We start from the raw sequence: 19,084 nt of genomic DNA on the forward strand, positions 1-19,084 counted from the left end.
CTACAAAGTGGGAAAGGAACACCTCTGCCATGGTAAATTCAGCCATCTCCAGGAGGGTTTTAGGAACAGACAACAGGGAGGTTCAAGAACAGGGTGGAAAACTTTTAAGTGTTCGCTTCTCTGAAACATGTTTTTTGTTGGTTAATGTCGTTTTTGCAAGTTTTCCATGTTCTAGTGTCCATATACAATTGAGAGTATTTTTCACATGGCTTTGATTCAAATCATGTGCTCATATACCATACTGACCCAAATTTAAACGTGATATAGTGAATCCCAACTTTTCTTCTACCTCCAAAGATCTCTTTCAATGGACCCTTGACCCATATTTGAAAGTTTTAGTTAACCATATTTTCTATCAAAAACAATTTCTTTATTCTTTATTTATTTTGTATTTATAACAAAACACTATCTGAGTTTGATAGAAACAATGTATCAGTTAGTGCATGCATTGTTGGCTGTAAGAACATTGCTGTTTTAAGTACGGGAGGAAGAAGCCCATTCAGAAGTGTCTATGTTCATTGGTTTAATGTTCTTTCCTCTTGCATGGAACACTGGCCAAAGTTTCAGAGCATAGGTGATTTCTCCTAATCACCTATGGATGATTACGGATTATGCCTAATCCATCTTAGTCTGCATTCATTCCCAAGAACACAGTGGTTTTATTATCGTTGTCTTATATTACAAGAACTCAGGTCTAAATATTTGCAAAAAAGAAAGAAAAGCAACTTAAGAGTAAGCTGTAGAAAAATTGGTACAAAAAGCTGTTTCAGGCTCCATTCTAAGTCATTTGCTTTAATCTTTTCACTTCTTCCATCCTATGTAAAGGAATGAATGAAAGAAGCAGCCTGGCAGAGCGTGACCCCTCTGTATTGTATAAACCATGCTATATTTATATCTATTTTTAAGAACATGAAAATAAATAGGTACTCCTTAGAAAGTTTCCTTTAAAAAAAAGATAACTAAACCATATGTAGATAGTCATATCACATATGTAGATGGTCGCTAGAACAGCAATAGATCCCCTTCATAGGATCCTTTGCGTTCTGGAAAGTTGATGTGAGGTAATGAAGAATGGCGCGAGTGAAGTCAGAGTGGCACGTAAGTGGGATCAATGCTTTTATGATAGTCAGAGGTCAGAAGCAAGGTACAGCTAGAAGTAATCCTTCCTGTGTGCCCCTGAGCACCCAGAGGATGAGCAGCAGTACAGACAGCTCTTCTGCAAACAGGAATGGGGCATATTTCTGCCCAAGGCACTGCCAATCAGTTTGATCACTGTGTCATCCTCAGAGGGGAGCTGGAGCATGTACTATCACTGTCAATGTCCCTAAGTGGGGAATGACGCATAGAGTGGGCGAAGGAACTTGTTAATTCTCCAGCTTGCACAGGATCTGTCAATAATACAAAGAGACTTTCCCCGGTGTTTGCACTCTAACCTTATGTCCAGTCTCCCACTATTAACTGTTTCTGATGCAGCCTCCAGTATATCTAAGGGTGATATCACGTGCCCATTGCTCTGGAATTAACAATACAAGATGCAGCTCAAGAAACAGATATATTCCATCACAGACGATGAACGATGCTTCCCAGGGGTAAAGGCTTGGGAAGGAACGCTCACCAAGGTTGCCTTGGACTCAAAAGGCATGAGACTTGCTGATGAATCCAGATGTTAGAATATGTTCAGAGAGAACACACTGCTAATAGTTATTCTGTCTTGGGGAAGGAAAACACAACACTGAAATATAGATCAAATTAGTACTAAGAGTCAGTAGCTGTTGGGTGACGGCACACACCCTTAGTATCAGCATTTGGGAAGTAGACACAGAAGGGCCCCTGTGGATATGAGGCCATCCTGCTCTACATATGACAGGCCACCCAAGACCATCTAATAAGACCCTGCCTCAAAAATTAAAAGTAAGGTCAGTAGCCTTGGAGATGCAACCATATAGAAGTACGAGCTACAAGTTGGGGGGGCGGGGAGTAGGAATGTGGCCTGATTCTGAAAATGTTTGATTACAAATGAAAATGAGAAGAAGGAAAAACCTAAAGGACATAGCTTATTAACTACTTTCAGATGTTCAAGATGCTTACGAATTTTAGGCAAAGAATGTGAGAGCAATGAGTGATTCGTGCTGATTTTTTTTCCCCAAATCCCATGCTAGGATGGAAAAGATGTGCCACACTGTGAAGAAACAGCATGGGAGAGTTAAAATTTGAGTTTTAAAAAAGCAGTGGCCCATCTGGTCTGCAGAGATGCCCAGATACAGCATTTTGTTACACTGAATATCCGTCTACTGAGTTATTAAATGGTGGAGGGTCTCGGCCTTTTAAAAATGATAACCTGAAGCTGATGTCTTCATTCAGTGAATACATTTGCGCCTGTCTGCTCTTCATGCTTTCTATGCACCCACAGCTGGCTGCAGGCGTGCTAGACCAGAGGCTCCAGCTGTAGGCATGAGTCCAGTCTTTGCATCTACACAAGCGTGAAAGGAAACCCATAGGAGCCCACATGAAACTTCCCATAATCCCCTTTTTCTTTTTCCCCCATTTCTCTAGACTCCCTGTCTGTCCTTGATAACATTTGTCTTTCCGCTCTTACCTGCTTTCTGCCTCCAGTATCTGATTTCCCTAGGAACATCATCTGGGGCTAGGCAAGGGGAAAGAACCTAGGACTTTCTGGTCACTGCCATTTCCCCTGCCCCAGTAGTCTGAGGGAGTGGGAGGCAATGCCCATTCTTATAGTAGCCAACCTTGACCCTTTTACAGTCTATGGAATTCAGGCCAGCATCATGTGAGATCATTCCACGCCTTCTTATGCAGCTTTGCCACCAAGCTCAGAGGACTCAAAAATCATGTCACCAGAAAGCTGTCAGCTCATCCCTTGGCTCTTGTTGAACTTGTCTTTAAACCAAGCCAAAAGGAACTGTCCAGTTCATTTCCCAAAAGCTGCCATTTCCAAAAGCTGTTCTCTATGTTCCTTTCACCTGATGTAACCATAAGACATATCTGTTTCCAGGACATCATTGAGGAAGTTACAGCAAATTACATCCGCGAGAACATATGGTCTGCTCCAAAAGAATTGCTTAGCCGCTTTCAAGCCACAAGCTCAGGACCCAACCTTAGGAAAGAGTTTGAAGCTAGGAAATCATTCTTATATGACCAAGAAGAGAGTGTGGTCAAAATACAGGTATGTGAGTCACCTACCCCAGTTACAGCAAATCGTTCTGTCTTCTGAAAATGCTTTCTTTGAAAATAATCAGTCAGCTACCTTCTAATAGAGCTGAATGCAGACTCCTCCCTGGCTGGCACCCTATTGAGGGAAGCGTTTAAAATGGGGACTGCCTTAGCAATGAAGTATTTGAAGTTTTGGCCCTCAGAAGAGTACTCAGACTTGCTCTAGTCTCCCTGCTGTCAGTATGGTTAGAACTGAATGGATCTGGGTTGAAACTGTGCTTCTTCAGACAGCAGCATCTCTGCGTGTCCATCTCCTACTGAACTTGGAGTATTTAGGGTTAGTAGATGGTGATTAATGTCTAGCTTCTTCTAGCCGGAGCCAGCAGAAGAACAAATGAGCTGGAGCACGTTCAACCTCTGCACCGGTCTTCTTTGTATAACCGTCACTCTTTGTTTAGGCCTGCAAGATTTCTCTTCTGTACCCCTCTTTAAAACTTGTGATACAACCACAAAAATGCCTGACTTGAGCTTTCCCGAGGGAGGAGACAAGCTTGTCAGGTTTAGATGTTTCTCCTGTGTTCTTACATCACCCTCTGCTAGCCACTACACTAGCTTCCCAAGGTCTGCATGTGTATCCTTCTCCAGAGGCTAACTGAGCATGTCACTGATTGGCAGAACTTAAAGGACTCTGATCTTCAGGAGGGCTTTATTTAATAAAATATAAAAGAAATATCACATCAATTTCTGATTATTTTCAACAGTTGTATTGAGGTCTTGGGGGATTTTTTGTGTTGGTTTGTTTTGCATTTGGGGTTTTTAAAATTTTTATTTTTAGTTTAAACTTCATTTGTATGGGTCTTTTGCTTGAATGTATTATGTACCATGGGTTTGCTCATGCCCCTGGAGGCCAGAAGAGGGCATTGTATCCCCTGGTAATAGAGTTAAAAATGGTTGTGAGCCCCAGTGTGGGTGCAGGAAATCAAACCTGAGTCCTGGAAGAACAGCCAGACTTCTGCCTCCTGACAGCTCTCCAGCCTGGGCTTCTGTTCAACTTTGGTTTGGTTTTCAGAAACGAGCATCTTTATAATGATTAGCTGTCCAGTTCAGACGTTTAATATCTTTCTTTTCTTTTAATCTATCCAAAATATAATACTATACTTTTGTTCCTTTCTTTCTTTTTTAGTTTATTCATGTTTAAATAAATTAATATTTGGCTAACATGAATAACATCTTCAATATGCTTTTGTTTATTTTTGACATGTAGAATGAATTTCAACCTTGTAACATGCCCATTGGTCCCCTTGAGCTATAACTACTTTTCTCCTCCTCCTCCTCCTCCTCCTCCTCCTCCTCCTCCTCCTCCTCCTCCTCCTCCTCCTCCTCCTCCTCCTTCTTTTTTGAGAGAGGGTTTCTCTGTGTAACCCTGGCTGTCCTGGAACTCAATCTGTAGACTCAATCTGTTCGAGGCTGGCCTCGAACTCAGGGATCCTCCTGCCTCTGCCTCTCAAGTGCTGGAATTAAAGGCAAGAGCCACCATCACCTGGATACACATCTCATTTTTAAAATACTTTTCAATCTAGGCATAGTGTCACATACCTGCATCCCAGCAAATTGATGTAAAAGGATTGTGAGTTCCAGACTAGCCTGAGCTACATACTGCTAATTTGTTTCCTAAACTAATAAAAGATCATGAACTCTGTTAAAAATAAATTCATATGACTGTAATAATATTGAAAATGGCCTGCAAGATGGTTCAGTGGGTAAAGCTCCTCACTGCCAGGCCACATCTAGTGGAGGGAGAGAATTGACTCCTGTAAGTTATATATGCACACACACTCTAATAACTATATAAATGTAAAAATAATAATATAGAAAAGTATAAAATTTGGGGGAACTTTAAAATTGCTTAGTTTTGACTTCCATTACAAAAGAAATAGGATACATATTTTCCCTGTCCTTTGAGTAGAAGGTGGTTTGCTGGGGGGGGGGGGGTAGTGACAACTTAATGTCCCTCAGTAGGGAATTGTTAAATTATAGTGAGTCTATATTTTCTAAAGCAAGACAGCTGAGTTAGTAGAGATTTTGATCTATACAGAGGAAGAATACTATATGCCTTATGTTTAATTTGTCGAAATTCTACATTCCGCTTTGAAGTTTTGATTCCAGTAGGGTTTGCTTTGTCTAATTCTATGTTAAGGTGGATGTATCATGTATGTGTTAAGTAGAAGCCTTTCATATAACTTTGAGGAGAAAGCAAGCCTTGGTGTATTGTTGGATCTGATTTTATCAAAAGGAAGAAAAGGATATATACGTATTGGCATCTTTGTATTTTAATGCATAATGGCGTTCATATGGGTAGATATGTTGTACAAATTTAGAAATCTGCTTAGTAAGGAAGTATAGTTCACTCTGGAGAGAAACCAGATGGAAATAGTGACAGGTACTGTACTGAAGAGCTGCGGGCTGTGTTCCCGCCGCCCTGCTCCTGGCCTCCTGCTAGCTTATGCCCCGAAATAACAATACACAAATTGTATTCTTTTGAACACTACCTGGCCCATTAGTTCCAGCCTCTTATTGTCTAATTCTCACATCTTGCTTTAACCCATTTCCAATAATCTGTGTAGCACCACAAAGTGGTGTCTTACCGGGAAAGATTCAGCATGTCTGATCTGGCGGCTGGCTCCATTGCATCTCTTTCCCTGAGGAGAGGCACGGCAGTCTGCCCCAGAGAGCAGAGGCATGGCAATTTATCTCACTTAGGAGAGGCGTGGCATCTGACTGAGCCATCTACCTCACTTCCTTCTTCCTGTTCTGTGTACTCCGCCTATCTAAATCTTGCCCTATCAAAAAGCCAAGGCAGTTTGTTTATTAGCCAATAAGAATCCTCCATCAAGGTACAGAGGTAGGTCTTACCTTATGTGGGAACACATGAAATGATAAGTGGGCAGTGATAAGCATATCCTTAGGGATTCAGTCACAACTGAATCACGTGCTCTCTTTCCTCATCCAGCCCACCAAAGACCACTTGGTACAGTAAAGATAATCAGACATTACTCACTCTTTTCAAGCATTTTATATTTCTACCAAACAATACTGTTAATAGAAGCCCACTAATACTATGAGAAGGATTCCCTTTGTCACCTAGGGCCCTGGTAAAATTAAGCTTTCAGTTAGAAAACTGGGTGCCAAACTGGCCATGGATTCCCCTTTCTCTGCCTGCCGCAGCTTTGGCTCTGTATAACACATCAGCTGGTGTGCTCTGCCCCAGTTAAGTGTCCATCATTAACATGGTGTCCAGAGGAGGCCTGGAGGGGACGGCTGGCTCCTACTAGTGTCTCATCTAAGTAACTCCTGAGACATGCCCTGTGCTTGCAGCTTCCAAAGCAACTGTGGGAACTGTCACTGGCAGTCACTCTTACCTCCTCTTCTCCCAGGCTTTCTGGAAGGGGTGTAAGCAGCGACAGAAATATCTGAACAGACTGCAGGTGTTCACCAGCAATGTTGGCTCCATTGTGAAGGTCAGTATCGTTTCCGACCAAACCGATGGCTTGGCTGTCACAGTTCTTCTTTGTCCTGAATCTAGAAGACAAAGCTGTTAAATAGAGATACGTAAGCCTTGAAAGTCAGTCCTGGATTCAGAGCATCGTCAGGGGAGCTGATAAACCACCCGTGATGATCTCACATCCTTAATGTAGCTAGGAGAATCGAATGTGAATGCGTTTATTGTGCTCGGCTCTTTGTCTGGAACATCCAAATTAATTTTTTTTTTTGAAGCTGGGTTCGTCTCCCTGCTCTATCCAGTCTGGTTTCACGTTTCTCTTATTGCATTTGTTGGCAGTACTTAGACTGCTCAGACACCAGCAGAAACCCTCAGTTATTAGGCAGATACCAAGCCAGTGCTGACCCAGTGGCTAGCTCTGAGCCACTGACAGAAAAGGTACCATGGTGGCCACTCTTAGCTAAAAGAAAAAGGATTAAACAAAAAATGAGCAGGTTGACAACTTGGAACTCCAGGGCCAGAAAGAAATCAAAATGGGTTAGTTGGAAAGATATTGAAAATCGTGAGGGCAGAGAATGATGGTTAGAACCATGTCCCTTCAGTCATTCAGGTGTATTGTCCTGTGACCACTGTGGGATATACCCATTCCCTTAGAAAACTGTTGGGACCAGTCAGTTCCCACCAAGACCTCTTGAGAGCTTTCCTATAGCATCCTCAAGGATGGAGCTAGGGAGATGGCTCAGCCAGTAAAGACACTTGCTGCTAAGCCTGACTACTGATTTTAATCTCCAGGACTCACACATGGTGGAGGAGGGGAGCAGGCTTCCTCAGGCTGTCCTCCCACCTGTATGCATCCACCGCGGTTTGCATGCGTGTGAGCACAGGCAGTGTGTAAATTCAGTTAAAAAACCAAAACCTGGGGCTGGAGAGATGGCTCAGAGGTTAAGAACACTGCCTGCTCTTCCAAAGGTCCTGAGTTCAATTCCCAGCAACCACATGGTGGCTCACAACCATCTGTAATGGGGTCTGGTGCCCTCTGCTGGCCTGCAGGCATACACACAGACAGAATATTGTATACATAATAAATAAACAAAATATTTAAAAAAAAAAAAAAACAAAACCTACGGGTTATTGGTTGTATTTACAAGTGATGATGGTAGAAACCGTAGACTTAGTTTAGTTTGACTGTAGTGCAGAAGAGTACCTTGGTCTCTTGACTTTTATTGCTGAGATGAAAATTAAACTATGTAGCCCAACCCAGCCCTTTCCTACTAAGGCAGGGAAGTGAAGGGTCACATATAATGTATTTTTAAGGACCTTGAAAGAAAACAACCAAAGAAGCGAGAAATGGGGCGGGGGGGGTGGGCTTTGACATCTGTTGCTTGGTAGGGTAGTAGTCTTTGTTCTTTGGCATAGGGTCATGTATGTAGACCAGGCTGGCCTCAGCCTCCTGGTCAGCAGATAATAGTTTTAGGAAGGCAGTGTGGTCTGCCTTGAGGATTGTGCAGCGGTCACCGCGGTTTCTCTCTTCTCTATTTCAGATTCAGTCCTGGTACCGAATGGCAGTGGCGAGGAAGAGTTACCTTTCACGACTGCAATACTTCGAAGATCATGTAAGACACATGCACATAGCTTTCTTTTAGGGCTAAGAATGAACAAAATCAATGCTAATTGATTGCTAATATTGAATAATTTGACTAAACAATGCTGGTGATCACCTGGGAATAAACAGACCTCAGAACTCAATGTGGCAGTAATGGAAGCTTATCTTTTAACCCAGACGCCACACTGAGTCAGGGTTAGAGAGGAAATAGTGAGAGAAAAAGTGTCTAACACCAGAGAGAGAACATTCTAGCCATGTATTTCCTTGTTGTTTTATTTATTAAGTTTACTTATTTATTTTTACATCCTGACGGCAGTTTCCCCTCTCTCTCCTCCTGTTCCCTCCCCCCACCTCCCCTCTGCCCCAACCCTAATCTGCTCCTCCTCCATTTCTGTTCAGAAAAGGGCAGGCCTCCCGTGGATATCAACCAAACAGTAGGGTTGAACACCTCCCTTTGTATTAAGCACTAGGGACAGCCCCTGCTCACACTGTTTGGAGTCCTGCAAGTAGATCAAGCTACATAACTGTCACATATAGAGAGAGGGCCTAGGTTAGTCATATGTTCTCGAACATGGGATGTACAGTTCATCTAGCTGATAACCGATTAATTTAAATCAAAACCCTCATGGGGGGCGGGTGTCAGAATCTTCAAAGAATACAACTATCATCATCAGCTGGATCGTTTAGGGTCTGGGCGCCCTTCCCCTTGTTAGGTTTCTTTATTTAGACAATCCTACAGTCTCGCTTGTATTTGTTTGTAGCTGACTTATGTTACTCCTTCCAAAATAAATAAATAAAAACCCACAATATGGGAAAATAAATGTTAAATGTGCTACATCTAAATATCAGTGATTCTAACAGTATCAGATCTTAAATAGTTTAAATTCTTAAAAGTCCTAAATTCTAAAATAGTGGAGCAAATGGGACTCTGAGAGATCCTGACTCCTCTCAACGTTTTTGCAGAAAAATGAAATTGTGAAAATACAATCCTTCCTGCGGGCAAACAAAGCCAGAGATGACTACAAAGCCCTAGGTGAGTGGGCATGGGGGGTGAGGGGGGGGGCAGAGCCTGGACTCCTTCCTCACCAGCAGGGACGCTTTCCAGCCTGTGGCCTGCAGAGACTGTCCCAAGAACCAAGGACAAATGCAGTCTCTGTCAGACTTCGGTCATCTCCAGCTCTTGGGTCTGAACAAGTGAGCACCGGGCAGATAGGACAGGAATGGGCCGCCTGTCAGAAGGGAAAGGGAAAGGCAGAGGGGGTGTCATTGCTTCTTCAGAAAGAGTGGAATTGGCATAAATCCCATTTTATCTTAGATATGAGCTACGGGGAAGGAAAAGAAGACATATAAGGAGATAGGGCTACGTTTCAGGTGTTTACTTCACTGCCCATCCTGATCCTTTCCTCTCAGTTTAAGGATTAAATATGTGTATAATGGAAATTTTGAAAATGGACATAAAAAGCAACAAAACAAGCTGGTCATGGAGGGGGCACACTGTAATCTCAACATGTGGAGTGGAGACCAGGAGATCGGGCCTTGAAGGCTATCCTCAGCTATAAAGAGTTCAAGGCCCTGTCTCAAGATAAACAAATAACAGCAAAGCCAAACACAGTCTCCTCTCCCAAGGACGGTAACCACAGACACCATCCAAGGTCAGCTCTCCAGCACAGATCCTCAAACATAGGACAGCAACATAGATGTCGTCTGTGGTCCATGCTGAGTTCGTGCCCAGTCAGCATACGTTAGTCAGACTCCACACAGTATCAAGCTGTAAGTGTCAGGAAGATTGACAGGGCCCTTGAGGAGGACAGCCGGCCAGGTGATCACACAGCGAGAGTCTTCTTAACTACCGCTTCTAACTGGTCGTCCCCAATAGATGGTTTTACCCAACCAAAGCTGATCTCATGACACATGAAAAAGTGTCACAGTGTCATGGAATGAGAGCAAAAGCTCTTAGAATTTCTATACAAATGCCCTCTGTGGCTGGTCCACCCTGGGTTCTCGGCAGTTGCCCTTGGTCTGCGCTTAACAGGGAAATGACCAAATTTCCATTTCTACAGTCTTTCTACTTCTGTCAAGCAGAATATTCCCTCGTGTATTCTTTCATTGATTCCTGCCTGATCTTTAGAGTCCCTGCTCCCTTGTTGGCCTTCCCCTAATTCTGGCTTCTTTCCAGGAATGCTTTGTGCTGAGAGAAACCACTTCTTCCTGCAGCTAGAATTTTAATCTCTTATCTGGCTAGGCCACCAGGTCTTAGAGCTGAGGTCTGTTGGTTAACTTTCTTTCCTCATCAATAAGCCATAGATAGGACTGTCTGTTCCGTGTCTGAGTCTGGTGACAGTGAAGGAGAGGGCTGACTAATGAGTATTAGATAAGTAGAAAACAGGGAGGCCTGGCATTATCAGTTTTGTGCATTTGTTTATGTGGGCTGGCTTATCTTGTTCTTACGATGGAGAGCAACCCACGCCACAGACGGCATGCTTTAGTTGGTTTATTTTTGTGGTAATATTTTAATTGCAGGGCCAGCTGTTAATGATAACCCACAATTAAAACAGGCCTCCTCTTCCCCTCACAGTTGGCTCTGAAAATCCACCCTTAACAGTAATCCGAAAGTTCGTGTACCTATTGGACCAAAGCGACTTGGACTTCCAGGAGGAGCTGGAGGTAGCGAGGCTACGCGAAGAGGTAGTGACGAAGATCAGGGCCAACCAGCAGCTGGAGAAGGACCTGAACCTGATGGACATCAAGATTGGACTGCTGGTGAAGAACAGGATCACGCTGGAGGTCAGTGGGCAGCGGCCACCTCGGCTCGCAGGAGAGACGATGCCTGTGTGCGTGTGCTCTGGAGGCCTGGTCCAGGAGAGCACGTTGGGAATTTTGCATAAGTCATTACAAACCTCGTTTGTCATTTTTATTATAAGTTACTAGTTAGTTTTCCTGCCTTGCGCCTATGACTTCTTTCCAAAGCTTTTTAACTCTCCTGACAAGATTGAGTTCATTCAGGGTAGTGTAGTTTCTGAACCAAGACGCACAGGTGCTAAAACCCATATACGTATATACCTTGATAATAAAGCCAAGGCCTTCGTACAGAATAAAGTATTTCACCATTTGAAAGCACACACTCTAATAGGAAGATGCATGAATCTGACAGCAGGAAGCACAGTAAAGTTACTGGGGACTCAGATTCCCAGAGTCACCACAAACTAAGAGGGCTGCAGAAGATCCTAATACATTGAAGGGTGGTATAGTCAGTGTCGAGTTCCCAGTTCCTTGCAGCGTCCCGGACGAGTGTAGCCTGCCTTCAATATCCACAGCAATTGCAATCCCAGAAAATCAAGCGTCTATTGACATTGTATATGGAAAAATGCATTGTGCATATGTGCAGAACGCTTAGATGTGGGTCTCTGGTACTCACAAGCACACCTATGTGGATGAGCAGATAGTCATTCCATATTTCTACCGTGCAGGATCATTTCATCACCCTACAAAAGGCCTAGCCCCCACCACCCACCAGGAGCCACAAATGCCTTCCACTTAGGAGCCCCCAAAATATCCCTCTAGTTTCCAAAATGCCACCCAAAGGGTGACACTGTATCATCAGTGGCCTTCAGATAATCTATGGGACATGTTGGAAGAGCAGAAAGGGAGTCATTATTCCTCAAGAACGAATTAGACCCTCTCTCCCATGGCCTTGTTCTTTTCCTGTATGCCCCAGCCATTTTCAGAAAACTGATAGGCCAAGGGGGTTGGGGGGAGGGGGGGAGTTGAAGGATGGAAGCTTGGTGAGGCCCTTGAGAGTCAGAGCTAGGCAGTCAGTTCTCGGTGATCTAGGACGTGGTTGAGGATGGCAGCCACAGGGGCACCTGGGACATGGGTGCATGGATGCCCCACCCTCATACTCCAGACCTGATAAAAACATTAAGGCAGTGGTGGCACACACCTTTAATCCCAGCACTTGGGAGGCAGAGACAGGCAGATCTTGGTGAGTTCGGGGTCGGCCTGGTCTGCAAAGTGAGTTCCAGGACAGCCACAACTATTAGAAAAAGAACCCCTGTCTCGAAAAATAAAACAAAATGGCGGGGGGGATGTTGAAGAAAAAGGGAAAAATGTAAATAAAGCAGCTTATAACATGAGAATTATGTTCTCTAAATGTTCAAAAAAGCTACAATTTGTTAATTTCTAAAAAAAATCACTTGATCTTCTTTTCAAACCTTGTCTGTTTGTACTTTTCATTTTCACAAGAACTTTCACAATGCCGTTTATGGCCTCACACTGCAGCTGTGCTGTTCCATAAACTTGTAAACAGGAAATGCCTTTCATCTCAAAATAAAGGCTTAGTGCGGAATCAGCAGATCTGTTAAACCCTGTGTAGCGTATAGAGATGCAGTCATGTAGCAGACACCTGCATCTCTATGAATATTTGAGGTTTGGCTTGGTTTTATTAGAAGTATTCATTAATAATTGATAGCTTTGTGAACCAAAATTAATTTTTGAGCCAGGAACCAATGGTCCTAGCAACTGGGGAGGCTAAGACAAGAGAATTGCCTTATCCCAGGAGTTGGGCATGGGACATGGGCAAAGCCCTCACCCCTCCCTGCAAAAAGTTCAAACACTAAATGTACATCCACCATTTATTAAATGTTAAGCCAATAACTATTAAATATACAGCCTTTTATCTTATCACTGATAGTTCCATGTTTAATTTGAAGATAAGATTAGAACAGTGTAGTTGCATGGATAATATGATGGTACTGCAAAAATGAGGAACAACGGGGGCTGGAGAGATGGCTCAGAGGTTAGGAGCATTGGCTGCTCTTACAAAGGTCCTGAGTTCAGTTTCCAGCAACCACATGGTGGCTCACAACCATCTGTAGTGAGATCTGATGCCCGCTTCTGGTATAAAGGTGTGCATGTAGATAGAGCACTGGTATACATAAAATAAACAAATCTTAAAAAAATGAGGAACAATTTAAAACACCAGGTAACTGGGGATTGGTGCCTTATTCACTTTTCTTATTGCTTCTGCAAAGTATCTAGCAAAAGCAATTTAAGGAAGGGTTCCTTCTGGCTCGCAGTTTGAGCGCACAGTCTGCCGTGGCTGGGAGCAGCTGCTTGAGCCATGGCAGCAGGAGTGTGCTCACTGCCTCTGCAGTCAGGAAGCAGAGAGATGCAGGCTGGGGCTGACCCATTTCCTCCCTTTTTTTTATTTCTTTCAAGACCTCAGCCTATGGGATGGAACCACCATATGAAGGTTGGGGCTTCCCTCCTTGTCTAAAGCCCTCTGCAGACACCCTCACGGATGTGTCCAGTGGTGTGCCTCCTGGGCTGTCCCAAATCTGGTTAGGTTGACAAAGATAACCATTTCAACTGTGAATTGGGCTTGACATGTATATACTATGCAGCCACTAAGAAGTGTCACTGAAGACTACCTAAGGGCAGGCAAATGATTTACAGGCTAATAGAGAAAAAAATAGTACATAAAACAGTATTAACTTCTTATTAAAGAAACAAACCAGGAAAAGAAAAAAAAGTGATACAACTTAGTTTTGCTTATGTTTCCCAAACAAAAAAAATGAATGTTGAGTATCTCGTATGCTTATTAACCATGTGTGTATCTCTTAGGGGAAATGCCAGTTCAGGTCTTTTGTGTATGGGGGGAGTTGAGTTCTGAATCTTTCTAGTCTTTAGTAGTAAGAGCTTATTTATCTATTTTGTAGGCATTTCATCTTATCCATTAAGTCTTGAAACTTCTTTTTAACTTTGATTATAGAGAGTTTTGTTGTTCCTTCTATAACTTGTATTCCGTGTTATATCGAAGAAGCTGTCATCCAATCTAAAGTCAAAACTGTCAGCTAGTTTTCCTTTCTAGGGCTTGGTAGTTCCCACTCCTGTATGTATTTCTCTGTTCTGAGTGTCTTGTACTGTGAGGTAGGGGTCTGACTCCTCCTCTGTGGGTGAAGATATCATGTTTTTAAAAGAGTGTCTTCTCCATTGGATTTTCCTGGCACCTGCATTAAATCCCGAGAGCAAATTCATACCTCTTTGGAGAATGCCTGTCTTTGTTAGGGTATCTATTTCTGTAAAGAGACACCATAACCATGGCAATGCTTATAAGGAAAACATTTAATTGGGACTGGCCTGCAGTTCAGAGGTTTAGTCCACTGTCTTCATGGCAGGAAGCATGTCAGCATGCAGGCAGACATGGTGCTGGAGAGGTAGCTGAGAATTCTATATCTGGACCGGCAGGCAACAAGAATAGTGTGCCACATTGGATCTGCCTTGAGATTCTGAAATCTCAAAGCTCACCCCAAGTGTCACGCTTCCTCCAACAAGGTGACATCCACTCTCACAAGGCCACACCTCCTAATAGAGCCACTCCCTATGGGCCTGTGGGGAGCATTTTCATTCAAATCACTACAATGTCTATGACAGAGCCTGAGCTCACCCACAAGGTGCTGTCCTTCCGTTTACTGTCCTCTTGTCCTTTGTTTCCAGATGAGGGAAACCGGAAACTTACCCTTGCACCAGTGTGTGTCTTGGGGAGGGGGGAGGGAGGTGGTAAAGGGTACTGGAGTAAAAATAATGTCATAAATTCTTCACAGGATGTAATCTCACACAGCAAAAAGCTGAATAAGAAAAAAGGAGGAGAAATGGAAATACTGAATAACACTGACAACCAGGGGATTAAAAGCTTGAGTAAAGAGAGAAGAAAAACACTGGAGACGTACCAGCAACTGTTCTACCTTCTGCAGGTGAGCCTGGGTCACTCTTCATGGTGGGTTGTGGATAATAAACAATGTTTCCCTTTTGTGGCTCTTTCCCCATGCATCAGCCAACAGCTTAGTTATGTGCTTTATGTTAGCAGAATGACAGCTTTTAATAGAACAGGTTTATAGTAGCTTAGAGCGTACTTTACTAAGTACCAATCATCACGTTAGGTGTTTTACTTTGAATTCTTGTTCTAACCCTGAGGATCAGGCTGTCATTCTTCCCATATTGCGGACGGGAAAACTCAACCCCAGTTTGTAAGTGGTAGACACACTGCAGGACACATTACCCTTCAGGCCTACTCCCTTCACATCTGCATGATACCTCAGTGATCTGCAGAAGCAACATAAATTTAATAATGATGACAACAGCCATTACTGGATGTCATGCCAACCATGGCAAAACTAGCCAATAGAAAAGCAGTTCCATGCCAGGGCCAGACCTCCTTTGGAGGACAGGGCCAGAGAGGTGGGATTATTTTCTCTTATTTTATGGCATTGCTGTGAACTGCATGAGGCATAATTTGACATCGCATCCAGGACTCTAGTAATAGCTAATACGTTTTATGACTGGACTTTAATGGGCCAGCTGTTGGTCAGTTTCCCCACTGATGTACTCCATCCACCTGCTGACAGTCTGATTAGTCAATCACAAAGGAACCTGGGCAGGTGCAAGTCATAGCAGCAGCTTCCACAAAATGGTGGGGAAAACCATCCCCAAAGAGGTGGGTCAGTAGTTGTTCATTGTGTGACTTCAGGCCTGGAGATGCATGACTCCTTGCTATTGGCTACAAAGAAAGAACTCACTACCCAAGCCATAAACATGCCTTAACCCCGCTGAGAGAAAAGTTGTTAATGTGTTGGTCCTCTAGGAACGTGTAGTGCCTCTGATGACCACTATGTGGCAGCATAGGAGGAAAAATGTCAATGCTTAGTTTTGCCTGTGGAGTGTACTGCCAACCTGGCAACCTTTCCTGAAGAGAAGCAGCACCCACCCACGCCCGTCTCCCCCATACACACACACACACACACACACACACACACACACACACACACACACACATCCACCCCCAACCCTCATCCCGACTCCCTGACTGCCTTAGGCAGTTTTCTTGTCTGTCTAATTAAGAGTAGTTTTCAACCAGTGATTGGGTGTTTAATCTTAAACAGTTGCCAATTTTTTTATGTCTATGAAATTACAAGTTTCTGTAGGTTCTTTACAATTTCAAAATTTGATAGAATTTCTGTTGTAAGAAAAATAACGCAGTCGCTGGCCAAGAATTGTGGTGTTGATTGTATTCTAACATGGCATTTGTTAATGGAGAGGTGAAAAGACCCAGGAACGTGTATAGAATGATTGTTCCAGCCTGCATGATTACTCTGTTGGCCGGGCGGTGGTGGCGCACTCCTTTAATCCCAACACTCGGGAGGCAGAAGCAGGTGGATCTCTGTGAGTTCGAGGCCAGCCTGGTCTACAGAATGAGCTTCAGGACAGACTCCAAAGCTACAGAGAAAACCTGTCTTGAAAATCCAGATTCAGTCTATCAAGAAAGCATCATCCTGGGTTGGATAGATGGCTCAGTGGTTAAGAGCGCTTGTGGATGACTCCCATTGGGTTCCCAGCACCCACTAAGGTGGCATCTGTAACTCCAGTTCCAGGGTGTCTGACACGTCTGGGCCTCCAACAACGCCTGCATATATAGTGCACATATACACACTTAAAGATTTTAAAATAATGAAGAAGGCTGGGTGGTGGTGGCACACACCTTTAATCCCAGCACTCAGGAGGCAGAGGCAGGTGGATCTCTGTTGGCGGCCAGCCTGGTCTAGAGTGAGTTTCAGGAAAGCCAAGGCTACACGGAGAAACCCTGTCTCGAAAAAACAAAAATAAAATAATTTCAAAAAATGCAGAAAATAGTGCCCTGGACATCTTGTGCATACAACTTCAACCCATCACTCTGACCGCAAAACTAAATCTAAGTAGCAATACATACCAGAATCTGGTTTGTCATGGAAACCTTCTGGTCAGGCTGCTAGAGCATATTGGGTAAACATTAGTTGTCAAGTGTATTAATTGAACATTTTCTTTACTCATGAGAGTGAGGAGAATCAAGAGTAGTCCATCTTTCTGTGTGAATTCCTCCCTCTGTACAGGCTATGTTTCCTCTTTTGCTTTCCACCCAGTCTGCATAGCTGCCAGAGGAAGGCGCTTAGACCAAAGGCTGGCTCTTTCGTCAGTGAGTCTGTCTTCAGTGCAGCTCTGTTGTCTTTCAACTCCCGTCAATCTCTTGATCTCTTTTTTGTGGTTATTGTTTTGACTCATGTTCTTTCTGGGAGTTCCCTGGTTGCCTGTCCCGACCAGTCACCTCCTCAGCCTCCCAGCCTTACACCTTCTCCTTCCTGATGGACTGTCATGGCAGGCTGGCTTCCTGTCTCCATGCATGAACGGGGTCTCTTCTTTCTCCTTCTATACTCAGACGATGCTATGTAGTTCCTTCTATTTACCCATCAGTCTTTGCAGGCTCGTCTGTGTGACTGAGCCTTAGTCTGTCCCTTTCTCTTCTATTCCAGATTCTAGAGCCCGCCCCCTCTTCTGCATCTCTATAATAAACATTAGCACATGACTTCAATGGTTAAAAGTACAAATGGAATAATAGACAACTATAGTAAGCAAACATGTAATGAGGAACATTTACATCTTCTGACTCGCAGGTAGAGCTTCCTCCACTGTACCTGGAATATTAGCTGATCTCTTTAAAGGCTGTGTGCTAGGAACACGTCTGTTTCTCATGGTGCATTAAGTCATGGAAGAGAGGGGAGTCCAATACCAGGTTCTGCTTTCGTATATAGAAGAAACCTCTAGCTCACTGGGCTGACTTCTGTCCTCTTGCCTTGTAGACCAACCCTTTATACCTGGCTAAGCTGATCTTCCAGATGCCACAGAACAAGTCAACTAAATTCATGGACACTGTTATTTTCACACTGTACAATTACGCCTCTAATCAGAGGGAAGAGTATCTGCTGCTCAAGCTTTTCAAAACCGCTCTGGAGGAAGAAATTAAGTATGTATAAAATCCATGGGAAAGCACCCAGACGCTTATTAGTGGTGGGTTTGCTCAGGCTGGCCAGGAGATCGCTATAAATGGGCTTTGCACTGGAATTCAGGTTGAAGTAGGTCGAGTTTGGTGGGATTGAACGTCTGGTTTGTCGGAGCTATTAGCTGTAGCTTTCTCCTCCCGGAGATCCAGCTGAGTCGGCTTTTATTGTCTATGTCTGCAACAGCTGAAGATCAGAAGCTTCTTGGAAACTGTCTAATTCTGAGTGACGGCACCTTCAGTGAGGGGGTGAAGGTTATGATCAGTGCTAAAGCGTTCTTTTCTCATTAGAATTTTAGCAGATTCTGCTGATGTGGTTTTTGACTCAACTAATATAAAAATTATACGGGTAGCTAAATAAGTTAGTTCCCCAAAATGCACGAGAAGTGTCACAAGCAAGAATGGACTTTGTTTTGGCAATCTCCGGGGGCAGCTCCCAGGGGCCTCTGATGCATGTAAGCTGAACACCTGTGCCCTCGGAGGATCTGTAAGACAGTGAATGAGGGATTTCCCTTGTTGGCTGTCATAACAGTAGGAAAACTAGTTATGAAGTAGCAATGAAATAATTTTCATGACACATACCAGATAAGAGGGATGTAGAGGAAAGTTCCACTTAGGTCAAGTGAATTCAATTTTTATGAACGAGCAGCTGCCTGGCTCAAATTTTGAGGCATCACTACAAGAGCTAGAAAAGGGTAAAAAGAGCATGGGCCCAGGTGCAAAAGTGGAGGTAGATTTGTCTGATCAGGAGTGACTTGGTGAGTACCGGGAGCTGAAGCTGAAAAGATGGCCTTGGGACATGTTATAGGAAATACAGAGAGAAGGCGTGTGTGTGTGTGTGTGTGTGTGTGTGTGTGTGTGTGTGTGTGTGTGTGTGTGATGGCTGGGGCCATGTTATAGGAAATACCAAGAGAAGGCATGTATGTGTGTTGTGTGTGTCTGCTCACAG

The 19,084-nt window shown here is 43.7% G+C and overlaps 1 protein-coding gene across 1 annotated transcript in view; it reads left to right on the top strand.

The window, feature by feature from the left end:
- Nucleotides 1–19,084, top strand: part of Iqgap2 (IQ motif containing GTPase activating protein 2) — a 280,863-nt gene that overhangs the window by 223,592 nt on the left and 38,187 nt on the right. The window contains exons 17-23 of the mRNA XM_038321192.2: nucleotides 3,014–3,184; nucleotides 6,606–6,689; nucleotides 8,212–8,283; nucleotides 9,237–9,306; nucleotides 10,849–11,057; nucleotides 14,876–15,025; nucleotides 17,939–18,102. Coding sequence (XP_038177120.1) covers nucleotides 3,014–3,184; nucleotides 6,606–6,689; nucleotides 8,212–8,283; nucleotides 9,237–9,306; nucleotides 10,849–11,057; nucleotides 14,876–15,025; nucleotides 17,939–18,102 — 920 coding nt within the window. The remainder of the gene's footprint in view (nucleotides 1–3,013; nucleotides 3,185–6,605; nucleotides 6,690–8,211; nucleotides 8,284–9,236; nucleotides 9,307–10,848; nucleotides 11,058–14,875; nucleotides 15,026–17,938; nucleotides 18,103–19,084) is intronic.

The sequence above is a fragment of the Arvicola amphibius genome, chromosome 3 (genome assembly GCF_903992535.2).
Source record: "Arvicola amphibius chromosome 3, mArvAmp1.2, whole genome shotgun sequence".
Lineage (NCBI taxonomy): Eukaryota > Metazoa > Chordata > Mammalia > Rodentia > Cricetidae > Arvicola > Arvicola amphibius.